Here is an 18,680-nt window from a genome sequence, read left to right as displayed (position 1 = left end):
AGGGAGGAGAGGGCAGGGTTTCTTACCTTAAGATGTGTTTGAAAAATCTGATATGAAACAGATGGGGAGAAGGGACTGGGATGCCATATCACTGTGAGAAGAGTGCTGAAACTGAATCTTATTCAACCTCCACAAAGATCGCCAAGAATCCAAAAGTGCAAGCGCACATCTCTGCACCATCGTTGACTCCAGCCAAGGAGAGTGAGCAGCCTCGGTAAGTGGAGCTCCCCGTTTCCTTCTCTTGTAAATGCTGTGCTGCAGATCTCAACATTGCGTTATGATGTTAGGTAATATTTAAAGCTGGCATGCGCTCCTGCAGGTTCCTCTCATGGTGTAACTTGGCTTTTGGATGAGAGGACTGTGAGATGAGTGAGGGAGGGTTCTATGTAGTTCAAAGCAACTGTGAATTTTGCTTTGAAGGTGCTTCACTAATGTCTGTTTTCAAAATATCAGAAGGTAATGGAACCAAAAAAGTCCCATGGAACAAGCAATAGTGCGCAAGGTAGCGGGAACGGAGGGAGGCTAGACAACACTCAAGAACAACACAGTTAAAATTAAAATTTAATAGTTTAAAATATATGAAAAGGTAACATAAAATAACATATGTAAAACAATATACAAGAAAATGAATATACTAAAAGTATTTATTTATTATTATTTATTTATTAGGATTTATTTACCGCCTTTTTGAAGGAATTCACTCAAGGCGGTGTACAGTAAGCATAGATCAAACATGAGCAATAGACAATTACAGCAGTAAAAGTATTCAAAAACAATACAAAGTATGACATGGTATACTATTTACAATGTCAACACAATACGTAATAGTACAGTGTACAGTGATGTACAGTAAAAGTGAAAGTTTCTAGCCTCCCTCCTTTCCCACTACCTTGTGTACTGTTTTCAAAATATACCAATGAAACTAGTCCAAAAAGTATTTTATAAAACAAGGGCAATAAAATAAATCAACCCAGTGCTTAACATTTCTTTCAATATTTTGGAAAAGGAAAACGTGGGAAAGACTATATTATTGGGACACTAGTAAAAAATGCCCGTTTCTTGCGGCAATGAAATGGGCGCTAGCACGGTTTCCTTCCGGACCTCCCCCCCACCTCCCTCCCTACTCACCCCGTCTGCGTTCCTCCGCCATTGTTGCTGGCCTGGGCTCGCCACCTTTAATTTGCTGACGTTGCTCCACCCTCAACGTCAATCACGTTTGACGCGAGGGCGGGGCCCTAATACTGTGCTTTCGGTGGCTTCACCACCACGAAGGCTTCGAACCGGCAGGAAGTGCCCTGAGGACCTGACAGTGACGTCAGTGTCCTCAGAACGTTGAGGGTGAGTTTTATTATATAGGATATGGAAACCATGGCAGCACCCTGTGGCTTGCCAAACTCATCATCGGCCTCCTTTAATGCAGGGGGCCCGGTGGCGGACGGAGCCATGGGCAGGCAGGTGAGACCGGGGACTGCAGTGGCGGTGGCCTTGCCCTGGGCCCGGCTTAGTCTCTCGGCGGCCCTGCATATAAAAAGTACTCATGGACTCCACAGTTACACGGGCATTATGAAAATTACCTGCATAACCAAAAGCAGGAAACACCAAAGCAAATTCATTGCTCTGATTACCCACCTCAAGAAGCTTCATAACATGGATATGACAGTTCGAAGGTACCAGTTGTGTACACAGGAAGCTGTATGAAGGGGAAGTCAGTACATTCATCCCCCCCCCCCCCCCCCCCCCCCCCCCAATATTCAGCACTGGCCGGTTAAATAGCACTTAACTGGCTATCCATGAATATTCAGCAGGGAATAGCTGACTATCTCCTGCTGAATAGTCATGGCCAGTCCATAGCGGCTAACCGGCTATATTGAATGATATATGGCCACCTAGCCGTGAATATTCAGCACATCGCCGGCTAAGTTTGGCAGCTAAATCTGGCCGCCCAAATAGCAGGCCTATCTTTGCCAGTGCTGAACATTGACTTGGCCGGTTAAGTTTATACTGGCTAAAAATAAACCGGATATTCAATGCCGGTCACCACCACCGCTAACTCACCGCCGATTGCAGGAGTTAGCCGGGCTGCCTCCTGCGGTCTGAATATCGGCCCCAATATCTCTGACTTGCAAAGTTACTGCAACAGCACTGTGACACAGTGTCTGCTTGCAATTCATGGGAGATCCAGGTCTGGTTTGTAGTCCAGCAGGGCAGATGAGGGAAGTGCTTGGAAGAAGGACATTGTTTCTTTACATCTGAACCATTTAAGCCGTTCTTGTTAGTAATGTTCTTGGGTTACCACTTATGAATAGATGACATTTTGGACTGAACAAAATTCTAAAGATTCTGAGACCCAGTACCTTCATAGGAATGAAGCCTGACTAAACTGTAGACTTAGAGGCCTTTAAGCAGCTAGCGTGTTAAATGTCAGCACAGGTCCATGCTAATGTTTAGTGTGCATTAAGAAAGCCTGAGTGGTAAAAAGTCTCCATTAACTGCTGAATGCAGGAATGGATGGGAATCCAGCCAGACCAGGGCAGAGTGAGGATTAGCCTGCAGTGACATCTAGCACACACGTCATTACCATTCGTTGATATGAGGCTAGTGCACCTCCTATGACTTCTGCCACATTCTCCAGATCTCACCAGCATCGCTATCCTTCTCCCCATCCCCCTGGCATCAAACCCTTCCACAACATTCAAACCCCTCCACTGACATGAAAACCCCACCCCTTCCCTACCCTCTCCTGAATTCTTTTCTCCTAGGACTCTCCTAGAGGTCTTTCAATAATAGTTCAGGTTTTGTGGGTGGCAGCAGTCCTCCACTGCTGCCTGGGGCAATGCCATCCTCCAACATGGCACCTCTGCCTCCTCTGACCATTGCCAGCTACATTCGCCACGGATATTCAGTGCTGGGTAATGTTTGGACACTGGCACTGAATATCCAGGGCTAATTGTCCCACTACTAGCTGCCAGAGCTTATACACGTGCCAGTCAATATTCAGCCGGGACCTGCATAACAGAGGTCGTGGCAGCCATTTTGAGGGTGCAGCTGTTAGGGGCAGGAGCAAGTGGGGTGGCTCCTACCCCCATTGCCCCCACTGGACCACTAAGGATCAGATGTAGGCCAGGAGGGCCTATCAAGACTGGGGGGGGGGGGGGTTAGGGGTTCTTGATGTCTCAGGCTGGGGGAAGAGGGAATGGAAGAAAGAGGGCTGTTATGGGGGCAGGAGGGGACTCAGGGGGGGCTAAAGGGACAGTTGAAAAGTTATTCAAGTGCCAGCCAGTATTCAGTGCTGGAACCTACATAGTTAACCAGACAAATTTGGGACAGCTTTCGAGTTGTCCTAAATTCACCCGCTTAACTATGCGGGTGCCAACACCGCCCACTTTATACATGGGTGATCAGAGCTGATATCCAGCAGAATATCAGCAGCTGGGTGGCTCCAAGTAATTTAAGCAGACTATTTATAGAATAGTACCGAGCACATACACATGTAACTCCCAATTACTGGCACCAATCATATGAGTAAGTGCTAGATACTTTTGCATGGTATTGACATCTAAATTTATGCATCCTTTACAGAATTGCCTTTTACTGTATATAAATGGATACTTATTATATTAATAGTAATATGGCTGTAGTTCTTTGAGACTCAGCTTGCACTAAATTAGCATATTGAGAGACAAGTGTGCTGGGTCATATCACTGACCCGCTCGAATCTCTACTCATTAAGAAGCTCTACAGTCAGGAGTGAAGGTGGTAAATTCACAGTAAAATCAAAGAGGAATAAATAGTCATTAGCATAAACCCTGGATCTTTCAGTATATAGTATAAGCCCTGTCCTTCTCTTTTTTATCAGCATATAAATATAGAAACACAGTTTAAACACAGGTAAGCATTGAAATAATTATTCTTAAAGGAGGAAAACGCCTCAAGAAGCACCTCTTCTCTTTTTTATTACAGAAACTGCACTGAGACTAAGGATGAAAAGAAGAATGAGGGTCGAGAGTGCACATTACAGATCATTGACCGAATTGTGGAGAATGAATCTGAAGGTTATTCCACGGTAGAAGTTCCTCAGAACAAGAACAATAGGTTCAGCCTCCCTGCTCACCTTTACCCAGATGAGGTCTTGGAAGACTTAACAATATCTCCTTATGCCAGTTTCACTTCCCTTTCTGACCACTCACGCCCAGTGCTCAGCGGCTGGCTAGACAAACTCTCTCCACAGGGGTAGGTTTCATGCCAAACTGTAAGATGAATGAAGTTTGTATTTCTCAGTCAGGGGTATTCCAGGAGCTGAACTGACAGGGGTTTCTTACAGGAAATGATGGTACTGGATGCAAATCACTTGCAGGCTTATTTTCAAAAGAGAAGGGCGCCCATCTTTCGACACAAATCGGGAGATAAGCGTCCTTCTCTCAGGGTCGCCCATATTGGCATAATCGAAAGCCGATTCCTGGGGGCGTGTTGGAGACGTAGCGAAGGCGGGACTGAGGCATCCTCGAGCGATAATGGAAAAAAGGGCGTCCATGATGAGCACTTGGTCGACTTTACTTGGTCCATTTTTTCTTACGACCAAGCCTCAAAAAGGTGCCCGAACTGACCAAATGACCACCGGAGGGAATTGGGGATGACCTCCCCTGACTCCCCCAGTGGTCACTAACCCCCTCTCACCCTCAAGAAAACAACTTTAAAAACTTTTTTTGCAGCCTGAAATGTTGTACTCAGGTCCATTGCAGCAGTATGCTGTGTGTGTGTGTGTCAGCGGAGGTATAGCGAAGGCGTGTTCTTTCAGACATTTTGGACATTCTGAACTGCCCCCCCCCCCCAACAGGGATGGCCAAATTTCAAGGGTGTGGAGTGGAGGAGTGGCCTAGTGGTTAGAGCACTGTCTTGCAATCCAGAGGTGGCCGATTCAAATCTCACTGCTGCTACTTGTGATCCAAAATCTAAATAAATAAAGGGGGTGTTGGAGGCATAGCAAAGGCATGGACATCCTTCTCACAGAAACATCCACATTTTGGACATCCTCAACTGCCATCGCAGGGATGGAGGCTTAGCAAAGGCACCCAACACTTGGACATCCTTGACCCATAATGGAAAAAATGGACGTCCCTGACGAGCACTTGGTCGTCTTCAGCTGGACTTGTGTTTTTGTCTGTGTGTATGAAGCCGTCTTTGGCATGCGCAGAGCAACCACGCATAATGCTTGGCTACTCTGCACTGGCTTCCCCTCCTTAGGAAGGAAATCATGTGCAAATGAACTAACAGCGAGCATCTCATTTGCATGTGATTTCCTTCATGCATGCCCGTTCCTTTCCGAATCGCTAAGGAATCAGTAAGGGAAGGGCTTTTTCTATTCAGTTAGTGCATCAGTTAGTCCACTGCAGTGCCCTCTAGGGTGCCCGGTTGGTGTCCTGGCATGTCAGAGGGACCAGTGCACTAAAAATGCTGGCTCCTCCCATGACCAAATGGCTTGGATTTGGTCGTTTCTGAGATGAGCGTCCTCGGTTTCCATTATAGCTGAAAACCAGGGACGACCATCTCTAAGGTCGATCTAAATGTTGAGATTTGGGTATCCTCGACCGTATTATCGAAACGAAAGATGGACGCCCAACTTGTTTCAATAATACGGGTTTCCCCACCCTTTCGCGAGGACATCCTCAGGAAAACTTGGGCGCCCAGTTCGATTATGCCCCTCTTGGTCATGAAATTTTATTTTTGGACTATCAACGCTAGAGAGGCAACTTTTCCACCAGAAAGATGTTAAAAAGAGACATGTGGAGGCTCATTTTCAAAGCACATAGATTTACAAAGCTTCTACAATCTTGACCTTCCTGTATAACAGAGTATGTTTCTCTTGTCTTGGGCAGGAATTATGTTTTCCAGAGAAGATTTGTCAAATTTGATGGAACAAAGTTGATGTATTTCAGCAATGACAAGGTAGGTTGTCTCCCGATCATGAGCAAAGGAGACAGATGAGATTATTTCTTTAAGCAATTTGCACCTTCCTGACTTGTGCATATTTTGTAGATGTCTAAATGTTATTGAAAATATAAGTACATAAGTATTGCCATACTGGGAAAGACCAAAGGTCCATCGAGCCCAGCATCCTGTTTCCAACAGTGGCCAATCCAGGTCACAAATACCCGGCAAGATCCCAAAAATAGACTTCTTGAAAATGTAAATTACAACTCAGTACTCTTTTTTTTTTTTATTTTCACGTACAAATTTCTTGTGTTTTTAAAAGTTAAGATCTTTTCTGCTTTGAAGACAAACTACGTGATAAGGCAGTAATTCTCAGGTACAGTCCTCATCCCGGAGGAATCTGCATTTCAAGCTAACAAAATAAGCAAATCAGTTTTGTTTATTAGTCAAAAGCAGACCAATTTATTATGAAATATTTATTGTGTGTGTCCTGAAAACTAGCCTATTTCTTAGCAACTAGGGTCAGTTTAGAGCCACAGGATTAAGGTAAACACGAACATTTAAAAAGGCCTTACTACAAACTCCATATTAACTAAAAATGTCTTGTGTAAACTGAAGTCTAGGAGCCTGAATTCAAGCGAGCCAGCATCAAATGTGAATGCTCTTATGAATCATTACAGGAAATATATCCCAAAGGAGTAATCCCATTGGCTGTAATCGAGATGGTTCGGCCTGCTAGAGAGAACAAGTTTGAAGTGGTAACAAGTCATAGGATTTTTGTCTTTAGAGCCGAGAATGAAGGTGAGCAAAACCACAAACTGTACTTTTCTTTCATTCATTTCTTTACCTGTCCACCAAACACTCCTCTGCCACATGTGCTACATACATTATGCCACTCTCTTCTTCATGTATATCATCTATCTGTAAATTCTTATGAAGGAAATATAAAGGAGAAAACCAGAAGTGTCTTAAGAAAAGCTGAACCCTTCAGAGATGTTCCACAACCATAAGAACATAAGAGTAGCCATACTGGGTCAGACCAGTGGTCCATCTAGCCCAGTATCCTATTTTCCAAACAGTGGCCAAGTCAGGTCACAAGTACCTGGCAGAAACCCAAATTGTAGCAACACTCCATACTACAAGTCCCAGAGGAAACAGTTGCTTCCCATGACTGTCTCAATAGCAGACTATGGACTTTTCCTCCAGGAATTTGTCCAAACCTTTTTTTAAACCCAGCTATACAAGGAGTTCCAGAGCTTAACTGAGTCTCAGAAGTCTGGAGCCCAATGTCTTTCTCTGACTTAGGGGTCAATGCAGAATAAAGACAAACAGAATTTTGGTTTTGGCTTTGGCGCCAAACTGGCCCAAAATTTGAATTCAGCCATATTTCTCTGACCCTCCCAACCAAAACCAACACCCCTCAATACCCATAGGGTCTCCCAGGTCTACCTTAGAAACCCTGGTAGTCTAGTGGCCCAGTTGGGGTAGAGGCAATCCCCAGTCACTCCTACCCGTGCCAGCTCCACATTAAAAATGGCTACCATGTCCTCCTGCGGCAGCCTTACTAGATAGACTGTCACTGCAGGTCCCAGCAGCCATTTTGAGATTGGGGCAGCCAGCTTTCTGTTGGGGCATCCAGGGGAGATATGCAGTATAATTTTAGAATATAAGAACATAAGAATAGCCATACTGTGTCAGACCAATGGTCCATCTAGCCCAGTATCCTGCTTCCAACAGTGGCCAATCCAGGTCACAAGTACCTGGCAGAAACCCAATTAGTAGCAACGCTCCATGCTACCAATCCCAGGGCAAGTAGTGGCTTCCCAATGTCCATCTCAATAACAGACTATGGACCTTTCCTCCAGGAAATTGTCCAAACCCTTTAAAAATCCAGATATGCTAACTGCTGTTACCACATTCTCTGGCAGCGAGTTCCACAGCTTAACTATTCTTTGAGTGAAAAAATATGTTCTCCTATTTGTTTTAAAAGTATTTCCATGTATTTATAGAATAGTGTACAAATTACTTTTTCTATTTGAAACTCATATTTGCACCCCCTGAAAAACTACCTTTTTGTTAGGAAAGTAAATAAAAAGGAGGAAAAGGAGGTCACTACAGTTCTTGAAAAAAATAGTTGAAAAGGTAAGGAAAAGAGATCACAGAAAGATAAGCAACAACATCTGGTAATGCCCTTATCCTGAGTGAACTTTATTGCCTTTTGTCACCTTCCACTTAAGTAGTTCCTAATGCAGTCAATGACTTTAGGGCCCATAGCAAAGGTGCTCACTTTATTATAAGTTGCTATAAGTTAAAGGCCTTATACACCACATCTGGTGCTCTCACTCAATTCTATGACAAGACCTACCTTTAGTAAAACCATGCTGCCTTGACTCCTACATAGGTACATAAGTACATAAGTATTGCCATACTGGGAAAGACCAAAGGTCCATCAAGACCAGCATCCTGTTTCCAACAGTGGCCAATCCTGCCAGGTCACGACTAATATTCCGCCAGGGTCATTATGTTCATATTAGCCCTCTCCTCAAGTCACTTCACTGGCTTCCTATCCATTTCCACATACAGTTCAAACTCCTCTTATTGACCTATAAGTGCATTCACTCTGCAGCTCCTCAGTACCTCTCCACTCTCATCTCTCCCTACATTCCTCCCCGGGAACTCCGTTCACTGGGTAAATCTCTCTTATCTGCACCCTTTTCCTCCACTGCTAACTACAGACTCCGTTCCTTTTATCTTGCTGCACCTTATGCCTGGAATAGACTTCCTGAGCCGGTATGTCAAGCTCCATCTCTGACCGTCTTCAAATCTAAGCTAAAAACCCACCTTTTTGATGCTGCTTTTAACTCCTAACCCTTGTTCACTTGTTCAGAACCCTTATTTTATCATCCTCACTTTAATATTCCCTTATCTCTTGTTTGTCCTGTTTGTCCTAATTAGATTGTAAGCTCTATCGAGCAGGGACTGTCTCTTCATGTTCGAGTGTACAGAGCTGTGTACGTCTAGTAGCACTATAGAAATGACAAATAGTAGTAGTAGTAAATACCTGTCAAGATCCCCAAAAACTACGAAACATTTTATACTGTTTATCCCAGAAACAGTGGATTTTCCCCAAGTCCATTTAATAGTGGTCTATGGACTTTTCCTTTAGGAAGCTGTCCAAACCTTTTTTAAACTCCGCTAAGCTAACTGCCTTTACCACATTCTCTGGTTACGAATTCCAGAGTTTAATTACACATTGAGTGAAGAAACATTTTCTCCAGTTTGTTTTAAATTTACTACATTGTAGGTTCATCGTATGCCCCCTAGTCCTAGTATTTTTGGAAAGCGTAAACAGACGCTTCATTTCTACCCATTCCACTCCACTCCACTCATTATTTCATAGACCTCTATCATATCTCCCCTCAGCCGCCTTTTCTCCAAGCTGAAGAGCCCTAGCCACTTTAGCCTTTCCTCATAGGGAAGTCATCCCATCCTCTTTATCATTTTCGTCGTCCTTCTCTGCACCTTTTCTAATTCCACTATATCTTTTTTGAGATGTGGAGACCAGAATTGAACACAATATTCGAGGTGCGGTCGCACCATGGAGCGATACAAAGGCATTATAACATCCTCATTTTTATTTTCCATTCCTTTCCTAATAATACCTAACATTCTATTTGCTTTCTTAGCCGCAGCAGTACACTGAGCAGAAGGTTTCAACGTATCATCAACGACGACACCTAGATCCCTTTCTTGGTCTATGACTCCTAACGTGGAACCTTGCATTACATTTAGACGTCCAGTTTCCCAGTCTCGTAAGGTCCTCTTGTAATTTTTCATAATCCTCTTGCAATTTAACAACTTTGAATAACTTTGTGTCGTCAGCAAATTTAATTACCTCACTAGTTACTCCCATCTCTAGGTCTTTTATAAATATGTTAAAAAGCACTATCCTGTATTGTATCAGCATTTTCCCTAATTTGCTTACCACAGAGATCAGAATAATTGGCTTGAAGTCCCCAATCTCCTCCTTACTTCTACTTTTGTGGAGAGGGACCACATCCACCCTTCTCAAGTCCTGGCCTTAAACATTGAAAAGGTCAGACAATACAACAGTATTGTAGAAATTTAATATGAAAGATTAAATTTCTACAATACTCTTGTATGTATTTGATGCAATCCCATCACTTTTTCTACTTTAGTTTAGCTACCTTTTGTAAACAGTCTTCTGAAAATCATTCAAGAACTAGTCACTTGCATTCATATTTGTGTTTGTCTTCAACGGGCCTACTCTCAACCCTTCATCTGTGGACACAGTATGTAAATATTTATTTATTGGGATTTATTAACCACCATTTGATAAGCAATTCCATTTTATCCTTATCTGCTTCTACATAGTCCTCCCCTTTGCACTTAAGTTTTGTCCACCTTTTCCTTTATTGGCTATTTTTTTTTCTTCCATTTGCATCTTTGCCTTCCTACTTTCCCAGCTTATTTTAGGTTTTCCAAATATTGCTACTTCTCTTACTCTTTCTGCAATCTTATGTAGTTTATGAAGTCTAACCTCTTTTTTCATATCTTTTCAGCTACTTTTTTGAGAACTATAGAGGCCTCCTTTTTATCTTACTTATATTTACATTCCTAACAAAATTTTTCTTTGATCTTCAGATATTTCATTTTTATTTTCCCCACTACTTTTCTACGTCACCCAGCCAGCTAACAACTCTTTGAGGTATTCCTCCATCTTTACAAAACAAGCTTTCCTGTAGTCTAGGACTCTCACTTTTGAATGAACCCTCCATCAGGGGCTCTTTTACTTAGGCACACTGGTGATTTTAGAATGCGTTAAAAATAGGCGCATGCTAAACGCTAAAGATGCCAATGTATTCCTATGGGTGTCTTTAGCATTTAGCGCATGCCTATTTCTAATGCACGCTACAAACACCAGCATGCCTAAGTAAAAGACCCCCTCAGTGTCCTAATACCGAACTGTGTCATCATTGATCACTGGGTGCTAGATGATCATTCACTAAAACATTAGAAACACTCTCCCCGTTCATAAGTACTAGTTCCAGTATGACCGCCCCCCCCCCCCCCCCCCCCCCCATATGTATTCCATTACTAGTTACTGGAACAGTTTTCCCCATAGAGAATCCAAGATCTTCCTGCTTCCAGATAACTTTGCAGGGATGACCCAGTCAACAACCAGCATATTGAAATCATTTATCAGTAGCGCTTCCTCTTTCATAGCAATATTGTAAATGTTTTCAATTAAATTTTTGGTCATTTCTATTTTTGAAACAGATCTGTAAATCACATGAGTGTAAATAGATGTTCCATTCCCTCTTTCCAGATTAACTCATAGTGCATCCTCCTGACCTTTTAAGTCCTGCAAATTTGTTACTTTAATATCATTTTTTATATATAGTGCCACTCTTCCTCCCTTTTAAACCCTTCCTCCCCCCCCCACCCCCGCAATGATTTCAAGTTTTCAAATTTTGGAAGTTAATGGCTATTCTGGATCTTTGGGAACTAAAAAAACAAAAAATGGAGACAGCAGCAGTTTCTGTATACTGTCCTTAAGGAGATGATATAACTGTACTTTTGGAAACTTGCTAGTTACTTCAATGAAAAAATTACAAACCTACACAAAACGTTGCCCCGGGACAATACCGATATCGAAAACTTCATCAACGGCATGGACCCAACCCCTGGAGAATACCCAGTTGACCGAATCTGGTCCAACTTTACTCTCCTCACCGTCGATACAGTCACCCAGGCAATCAGTAGATTCTCCAGCACTCACTGCAAACTGGATATCTGTCCCAGTTACCTACTAAAATCCGCCCCAGACCGCTTCATAGGAGACCTCACTTCCCACCTAAATTACATGCTTCAGCAAGGCCTCTTCCCCAAGGAAAATGGCAACATCCTACTCACCCCACTACCAAAAGATACCAAAAAAAGCGCAAACAATATTACAAACTACCACCCAGTAGCATCTATTCCACTGGTAGTCAAACTGATGGAAAGCATAGTAACCAAACAACTCATGGAATATATAAATAAATTCTCAATACTACTTGAATCACAATCAGGATTTCGCCCCCTCCATAGCACTGAAACAGTACTAATTACTGTTCAAGCAAATTCAAGCAGGAAATAGCAATAGGAAAAAACATACTTCTCCTCCAATTCGATATGTCTAGTGCATTCAACATGGTAAACTATAATATACTACTAAGACTATTAGATTACTTCTGGATTGGCAGTAATATACTCAGTTGGATCAAGGGTTTCCTAACCACTAGAATATATCAAGTAAAATCAAACTCAGACATGTCATCACCGTGGAAAGCAGACTGTGGAGTACCTCAAGGATCACCACTTTCACCGACCCTTTTCAACCTAATGATGACCCCACTAGCCAAGTCCTTAACCAACCAAGGCCTTAACCCTTTCATCTATGCAGACGATGTCATAATATACATCCCTTACAAACATGATCTAACAGAAATCACCAACGAAATCAAGCTCAGCTTGAACATCATGAACTCATGGGCAAATGCATTTCAACTGAAACTCAATGCAGAAAAAACAAACTGTCTCATCCTCTCATCCCACTATAACACAGACAACCCCACATATACAGCCTGAAAATCCTAGGCGCAATAATCGACCCAAACATCACACTAGGGAGCCAAGCAAATTCCACAACTAAGAAAATGTTCCACTCAATGTGGAAACTCAAACAAGTGAAACCATTCTTCCCGAGGGAAACATTTCACAATATGATACAATTAATGGTACTAAGCCATGTAGACTACTGCAATGGAATTTATTCGGGATGCAAAGACCAAATCATAAAGAAACTTCAGACCGCCCAATACATGGCAGCCAGGCTTATATTCGGAAAAACACGATTTGAAAGCACAAAACCACGCCATGAAAAACTACACTGGCTCCCAATCAAAGAACGTATTGCTTTCAAAATTTGCACCATGGTCCATAAAATCATCAGACCTCAATAGACCTACCAATTAGAAACATATCCAGATCCACATGAACATACCTAAATCTCCACTAACCAAGCTGCAAAGGACTCAAATATAAATCAACTTATGCATCCAGGTTCTCCTACATAAGCACACAACTATGGAACACATTACCTAAAACCGTGAAAACAACGTATGACCACCTCAAAGTCCGGAAATCACTAAAAACTAACCTGTTCAAAAAGGCATACCCTATCGATCCAACTTAAATATCTGGACTCTGCAACACAACAAAACCACAGCACGTAATGGACACAACAAACTCCTCCGCTGTATGAATCCCCAACATGTTTATTCCACACGAACCTTATCCTATCACAATATCATTTTGTATCTGCTCATACCGGAGTCAGCGAACGCCTTTCCAATACTATGTAAGCAACATTGAGCCTGCATATAGGTGGGAAAATGTGGGATACAAATGTAACAAATAAATAAATAAATAAACATTTCTGACCTAACACTCACTGTATATCTTCCCTTCCCTATTGTCCCACCTACTCACAGCTTCTCTCCTCCACACTGCTCTCTTCCCTTATTCTCTATTTCTTGTTCAATTTTTGCTATCTCATGCCCCTCTTGTCTTTCCTCTCTTTTCCTCATACAGCTCAGAGAAGTGAGTGGTGTACAACTCTTCAGGGCAAGGTGAAAGAACACCATTTGGTATTCCGTCGGCCACGCATTGGCTCCACCGCACATATTCAAAAGTCTGGCCACCTGGAACTGAAAGGATATAAGTCCAAAGTTTTCACAGTTCTCAGCATGCATGAGTTGTGGCTCTACAAAAATGAGCAGGTGAGGAAGTGGAGCAAGATATATGTGAAGATTTCTGATGGTTCTATAAATGGGTTGAGCATTTTTTCATTTCTGCCAAAAGGTGATTAATTTAGATCATTCTACTTCCATATTCATAGGTCTCATAAAACTTTTGGAGATGGTAAAAGGGGCTGGAGACTTCCAAAAGGATAATTCCTTGTCATATTTTGATTCACAGAGCACAGTCATTACCATTAAAGGTCTTGGATGCATTTTTAACTAATCATTTAGTCAACAGGTACCTCCCATTACTGCATGGAACAAATAGCTTATTCAGTTTGTTTCTGTTCACCAACTGATTTTGGTCCAGAAGGCTATAAAGAAAAGAGTTCACATTCATTATTTCTATTTTCTAAGATTCATATTGAGTTTCTACTTTAGATTTTTTTTCAAACCACTAACTTCCATGAATCTCTAGATTACACACTGGTAACAGGATAAAGCACTAGGGTCTTCATTCTGTCAAATGTTTTTCCCCCACCCTTCCCCACTCCATTTATCAGTTTTTCTGTCCTCACCCAGTGAAGCAATGGATATGTCAGATATCCTAGCTGGCCAAGCGAAGAAATAATTTGTTTGATTTGTTTTAAATTTACTACTTTATAGCTTCATTGCATGTCCCCTTAATTAGCTAACAAGCCAATCAGCACCGATAATTGCCAATTAACAAGCAATTATTGACATTAATTGTCATTAATTAGAATGAATGCGCATTTTGATTTATGATTGCACATTTACACTATTATCACTTCACAATTGGTTCGCTCTAGGATGTATCCGGGCATATAGTAAGGGTCCCGTGAAGCCAAAGGTATGGTTTTACCATGGCTTGGATAACTGAGAGGAACCATTCACTTCACTGTATATTTTTGTCCATCTTCTATTGTTCTATATTGTGATTGCACATTGGAAGTTCTCGTTGTTGGACTATGTAAGATGGGCATATATTTAAAGAATAGCACGTAAGTGCATTTTCAGCATTACATATTGTCCCTTGCATTCTATATATGGCAACTAAAGTTGTGCATGCAAATCAGTGCACATAGCCGATTTTTGCGTGCAACTTAATTGATTAATGAGCCAATCAGCACCAATAATTGGCTGATAACCAATTATTGGCATTAATTGGCCGTTATTGGGTGTTACGCTCACACCATATTCTATAACTATGTGCGTGTAACTTCTATAGCAGGGAATTTCAAAAGGGTGTGTGTTAAGGGGGCATTTCAATGAGTTACACACATTTTTATAGAATGTGCCCAATCCACGACTAATTTAGGTGCCAGCATGTACACCTGGTTTCAGCAGACGTAAATGCAGGTGCCTTAAGTAAGGTGCAGATTAGGCTTTTAGGCGCTATTCTATAAAGTGCGGATACTCTTTATAGAATAGAGCTCAACAGATAATATTTTCTGCGCTGATATTTTGGTGCAATTTACTGAATCTAGTCCTGTATGTGCACAAAAACATCTGTACTAGTATTCTAGTTATTTACATGTGTATTCGCCACATAGATGTTGGCGCCTGATTTATAGAATTACCCCCATTGTACCAGCATGGTGACTGCGCTACACATATATTCTGTGCAGCTACCTGCTGGATAAAGATGCTAGAGATACATATTAAGTTAGCACCGGTACTGGCAGTCACCGCATTGACTGAAAATGTAGATTTTAATGCAACAGAATGCCATTACCATACCACATTGCTTGTTTGATATTAGGACTTGCCAATTTATAAAGCAGAAAATGCTGGTGTGATGACTTATTTGAATCAACATTCAGATAACAAAAACATTCAGATGTGTTTGTTAGGGCATGCTATTTGGAATTAATCATAGAAAAGCTCAGGTTCTTACTCTCAAGACACTCCCTTGTTTCATGCAGCAGTTCACGTACTTCAGAATGACCTAATCCATAGCATGTTGATAATTATAATATCTTGGTGTTCTGCCTCAATTAATGCAAACCTCTTGACTTGCAGTGGCCTTGTTTTGTGTGAACAGAGGAAGGGAGACAAGTCTTGTGCTGTATTCCTCACAAGGTCTGAAAACTTTCACGTCTAGGTTTATCTTGTATGCCTCTTCCAGAATTAATCAAACTCACCTTGTGTTTTAATTATTTACAGTTCTTTAAAATGGGCATCGGGATTTTTGTGATTGAGATGCAGAATTCCACAATCCGAGATGCTCGGAACAAGAGCTTTGAACTCATCACCTCACAGAAGACCTTTAGGTAATGGCTGGATGAACAAATCATTGATCTCTTCCTCATTCCCTCCAAACCTCATTCTTTACCCTAGCATTTTATTCCTTCAGCAATGTTTTTTTTTCCTTTTAAATCTTTCTTTCCTCCTCCAGAAATCCCTACCTTCACTTTTTCAGATTGATGGCCATTTCTTTTCTTCCATTTAACCTCTCTTCCTCCTTGTCTTTGAGTTTATAGGTGAGAACTGGGCATCTTGCTATTCTCAAATATAGTCAACTTCCTATTATTGCAAGAAACTTAAATCTAGTTATGTCTGGGGTGAAACAGGGCCACCAAGAGGGGGGCAGGGGGGCTTGCGCCGGGGTCTCTCTCTCTCTCTCTCCTGCTACTGATGGGACCCGGGTGATCGCATCCCAACAGGAGCAGGAGAGAGAAGACTCTGGCACCAGGTCACCTTGGAGGCTGAGGAGGACCCGGAAGAGTAGACACAGCAGGCTGGCAGGGGTCCCCCCTGGACCCTGCCAGCAGAAGAGATCTTCCTCTAGCACTGCTCTTCTTCATTCTGCCGCATTACTTACCAAATGGCTGCTTTTCCCCTCAGGCTGCCCATGCTCGGTTTTGAAACCGAGCACGCGCGGTGAGAGAAAAGCAGCCACGAAGGCAGGCCATATGGCAGAGCGAAGAAGAGCAGCGCTGGAGGAAGAGTTTTCTGCTATCTGGGCCTGGGATCCCTGCCAGCCAAAGTATTTACAGTTGTGGCGGGCGGGGGGGCAGCAGCAGCGGTGGCAGCAACACTGGTGATCCTGGGGGCGGCGGCAGACGGCGATGATCCATCGGTGGGGCAGCAGCCCTCCTCCGGGCCTGGTGACAGCGGCCCTGCCGTGGGCACGGCTCAGTCTCTCGGTGGCCCTGGGATGAAATTTTGGATTTTGTAGTCCCCAGATGAGACATGGAACCTTATTGCTTGCATGGTAAGAGCTGAGACCCGGAATTTTACAGTTCCTTGTTGGGATTTTGCTGGCACCAGAGTAGAGCTGGGGCCTTACTGTCCCTTGTATAACAACTTGAATTATACCATCTCTAGGATAAGAGCTAGGGCCTTCCTGTCTCTGTGGTAAGAGCAGAGATCTTACAGACTCTGGCATGAGAGATGGGAACTATTTGTTATGGCTTGGGGAGGGGGAGAGGAAAAAGTGGTAGAGCATTTCAGTCTCTGCAGTAGGAACTGACATTTTTCTGTCTCTGAGGTGAGACATAATGTGTTGGGAGCTTTGCAGTTCCAGACGTGAGAACTGCTACTTATTTTGCAGTTTTGTCTTCCTGTCTCTAGACTGAGAGCTAAGCCTTTCATTCCCTGGTTTTAAACATGGGGCATGGTAGTCTCTACATGGGAGTTTGCCATCGCTGAGATTCTTTTGGATAAGAGCAATGATCTTGCTACCTCTGGGAGGTGCTAAAGCTTTGAGTTCTCTAGAGTGTGAGTTAGGATTTTCCTAAAGTCTCCGAAGTTAGAACACAGAGCTTAATGTTTCCAGGAGATGCTTTACATTTCTAAATTTGTGAAATGTGATGGAGATTTCTTTAGTTTCACAGCAGACTCAGAGCGTGAGAAAAAGGAATGGATGGAAACTCTCTTAGATTCAATCACAGAGACATTCTCTGATTACGAAGTAGCTGAGAAGATATGGTCTAACAAAGCTAATAAATTCTGTGCCGACTGCAGGGCTGTGAACCCTGACTGGGCATCGATTAACCTCTGTGTCGTCATCTGCAAACAGTGTGCAGGTAAGTGTGTGCATGTTAGATAGAGATGCATTGACAAGTTATATACAAGTTATATACAGCAACAGTGTACAGGTTTCAGAGAAAGAGTAAGTAGATTATAGAAAGAAGATGTGTACAAATCAGTATCTCCAGGTTACAGAGGAGCAGTGTGAAGATAAAAAGAGAAAGGTGGATATGAGAAAAGATATTGGGCAGGTTTCAATAAAGTACAAGATTGATGCAAAGTTCTATCAAAGAATATGAAATTCAAGAACAAAAGTCTATGAATTTGGAGAAGTTGTGAAGAATTTGAGAAAATATTTCTTTTTGGAGAGGGTGCTACAATCTTTATCTCCTTGTGGAAGTGGGGAAAAACACAACTCTGACAGAATTTAAACGTGCTTGGGACAGGTAACAAGGACAATGGCAAGAACAAGGTTGAAAACAGGATGGCTAAGACAAATCTGAAGCCTGAGCATTAGTTTAGGTATGGGAACTTAGGTGTTGCTTATTCAGAATGGTATATAGACCATAAGAAGAGCAATGGCAAAACAGATGTAGACTAGGCATGATCTGCAGGCAAGAAAGCTTGTACATCTGAGACCTTGGAAATATCTTTAGCCAGAACAGTGTGAGATAGCCAGGACAGGCTGAGTTGACCAGTATTTCCTTATCCATGAACATGTACTATAGGATACATATTCAGAGCACTCTAGCTGCCTAACTAGACATTCCTGGTCGAGTGTTGACTAGCTAGCTAGTGGCCATTCTTGCTTATAGCAAGTTAGGTGGCTGTCCCTGTGTATAGCAGTAGCTGGCTTTAGTCTATCTGGCTATGTACAGACCTCCCACACAGAGCAATATTCCCCATCCTAGTCTCACATGCACAGCACCATTCATTCAGGCTAAGCTA

The 18,680-nt window shown here is 42.4% G+C and overlaps 1 protein-coding gene across 3 annotated transcripts in view; it reads left to right on the top strand.

Moving 5' to 3' along the window:
- Nucleotides 1-18,680, top strand: part of ARAP3 (ArfGAP with RhoGAP domain, ankyrin repeat and PH domain 3) — a 218,876-nt gene that overhangs the window by 77,900 nt on the left and 122,296 nt on the right. For all 3 annotated transcript variants that reach the window (XM_030211196.1, XM_030211194.1, XM_030211195.1), the window contains 7 exons: nucleotides 138-214; nucleotides 3,961-4,230; nucleotides 5,874-5,943; nucleotides 6,609-6,729; nucleotides 13,588-13,775; nucleotides 15,924-16,030; nucleotides 17,589-17,788. In XM_030211196.1, the coding sequence (XP_030067056.1) occupies nucleotides 138-214; nucleotides 3,961-4,230; nucleotides 5,874-5,943; nucleotides 6,609-6,729; nucleotides 13,588-13,775; nucleotides 15,924-16,030; nucleotides 17,589-17,788 (1,033 nt within the window). The remainder of the gene's footprint in view (nucleotides 1-137; nucleotides 215-3,960; nucleotides 4,231-5,873; nucleotides 5,944-6,608; nucleotides 6,730-13,587; nucleotides 13,776-15,923; nucleotides 16,031-17,588; nucleotides 17,789-18,680) is intronic.

The sequence above is a fragment of the Microcaecilia unicolor genome, chromosome 8 (assembly GCF_901765095.1).
Source record: "Microcaecilia unicolor chromosome 8, aMicUni1.1, whole genome shotgun sequence".
Taxonomy (NCBI): domain Eukaryota; kingdom Metazoa; phylum Chordata; class Amphibia; order Gymnophiona; family Siphonopidae; genus Microcaecilia; species Microcaecilia unicolor.
This window is presented reverse-complemented; position numbering and strand designations above follow the sequence as displayed.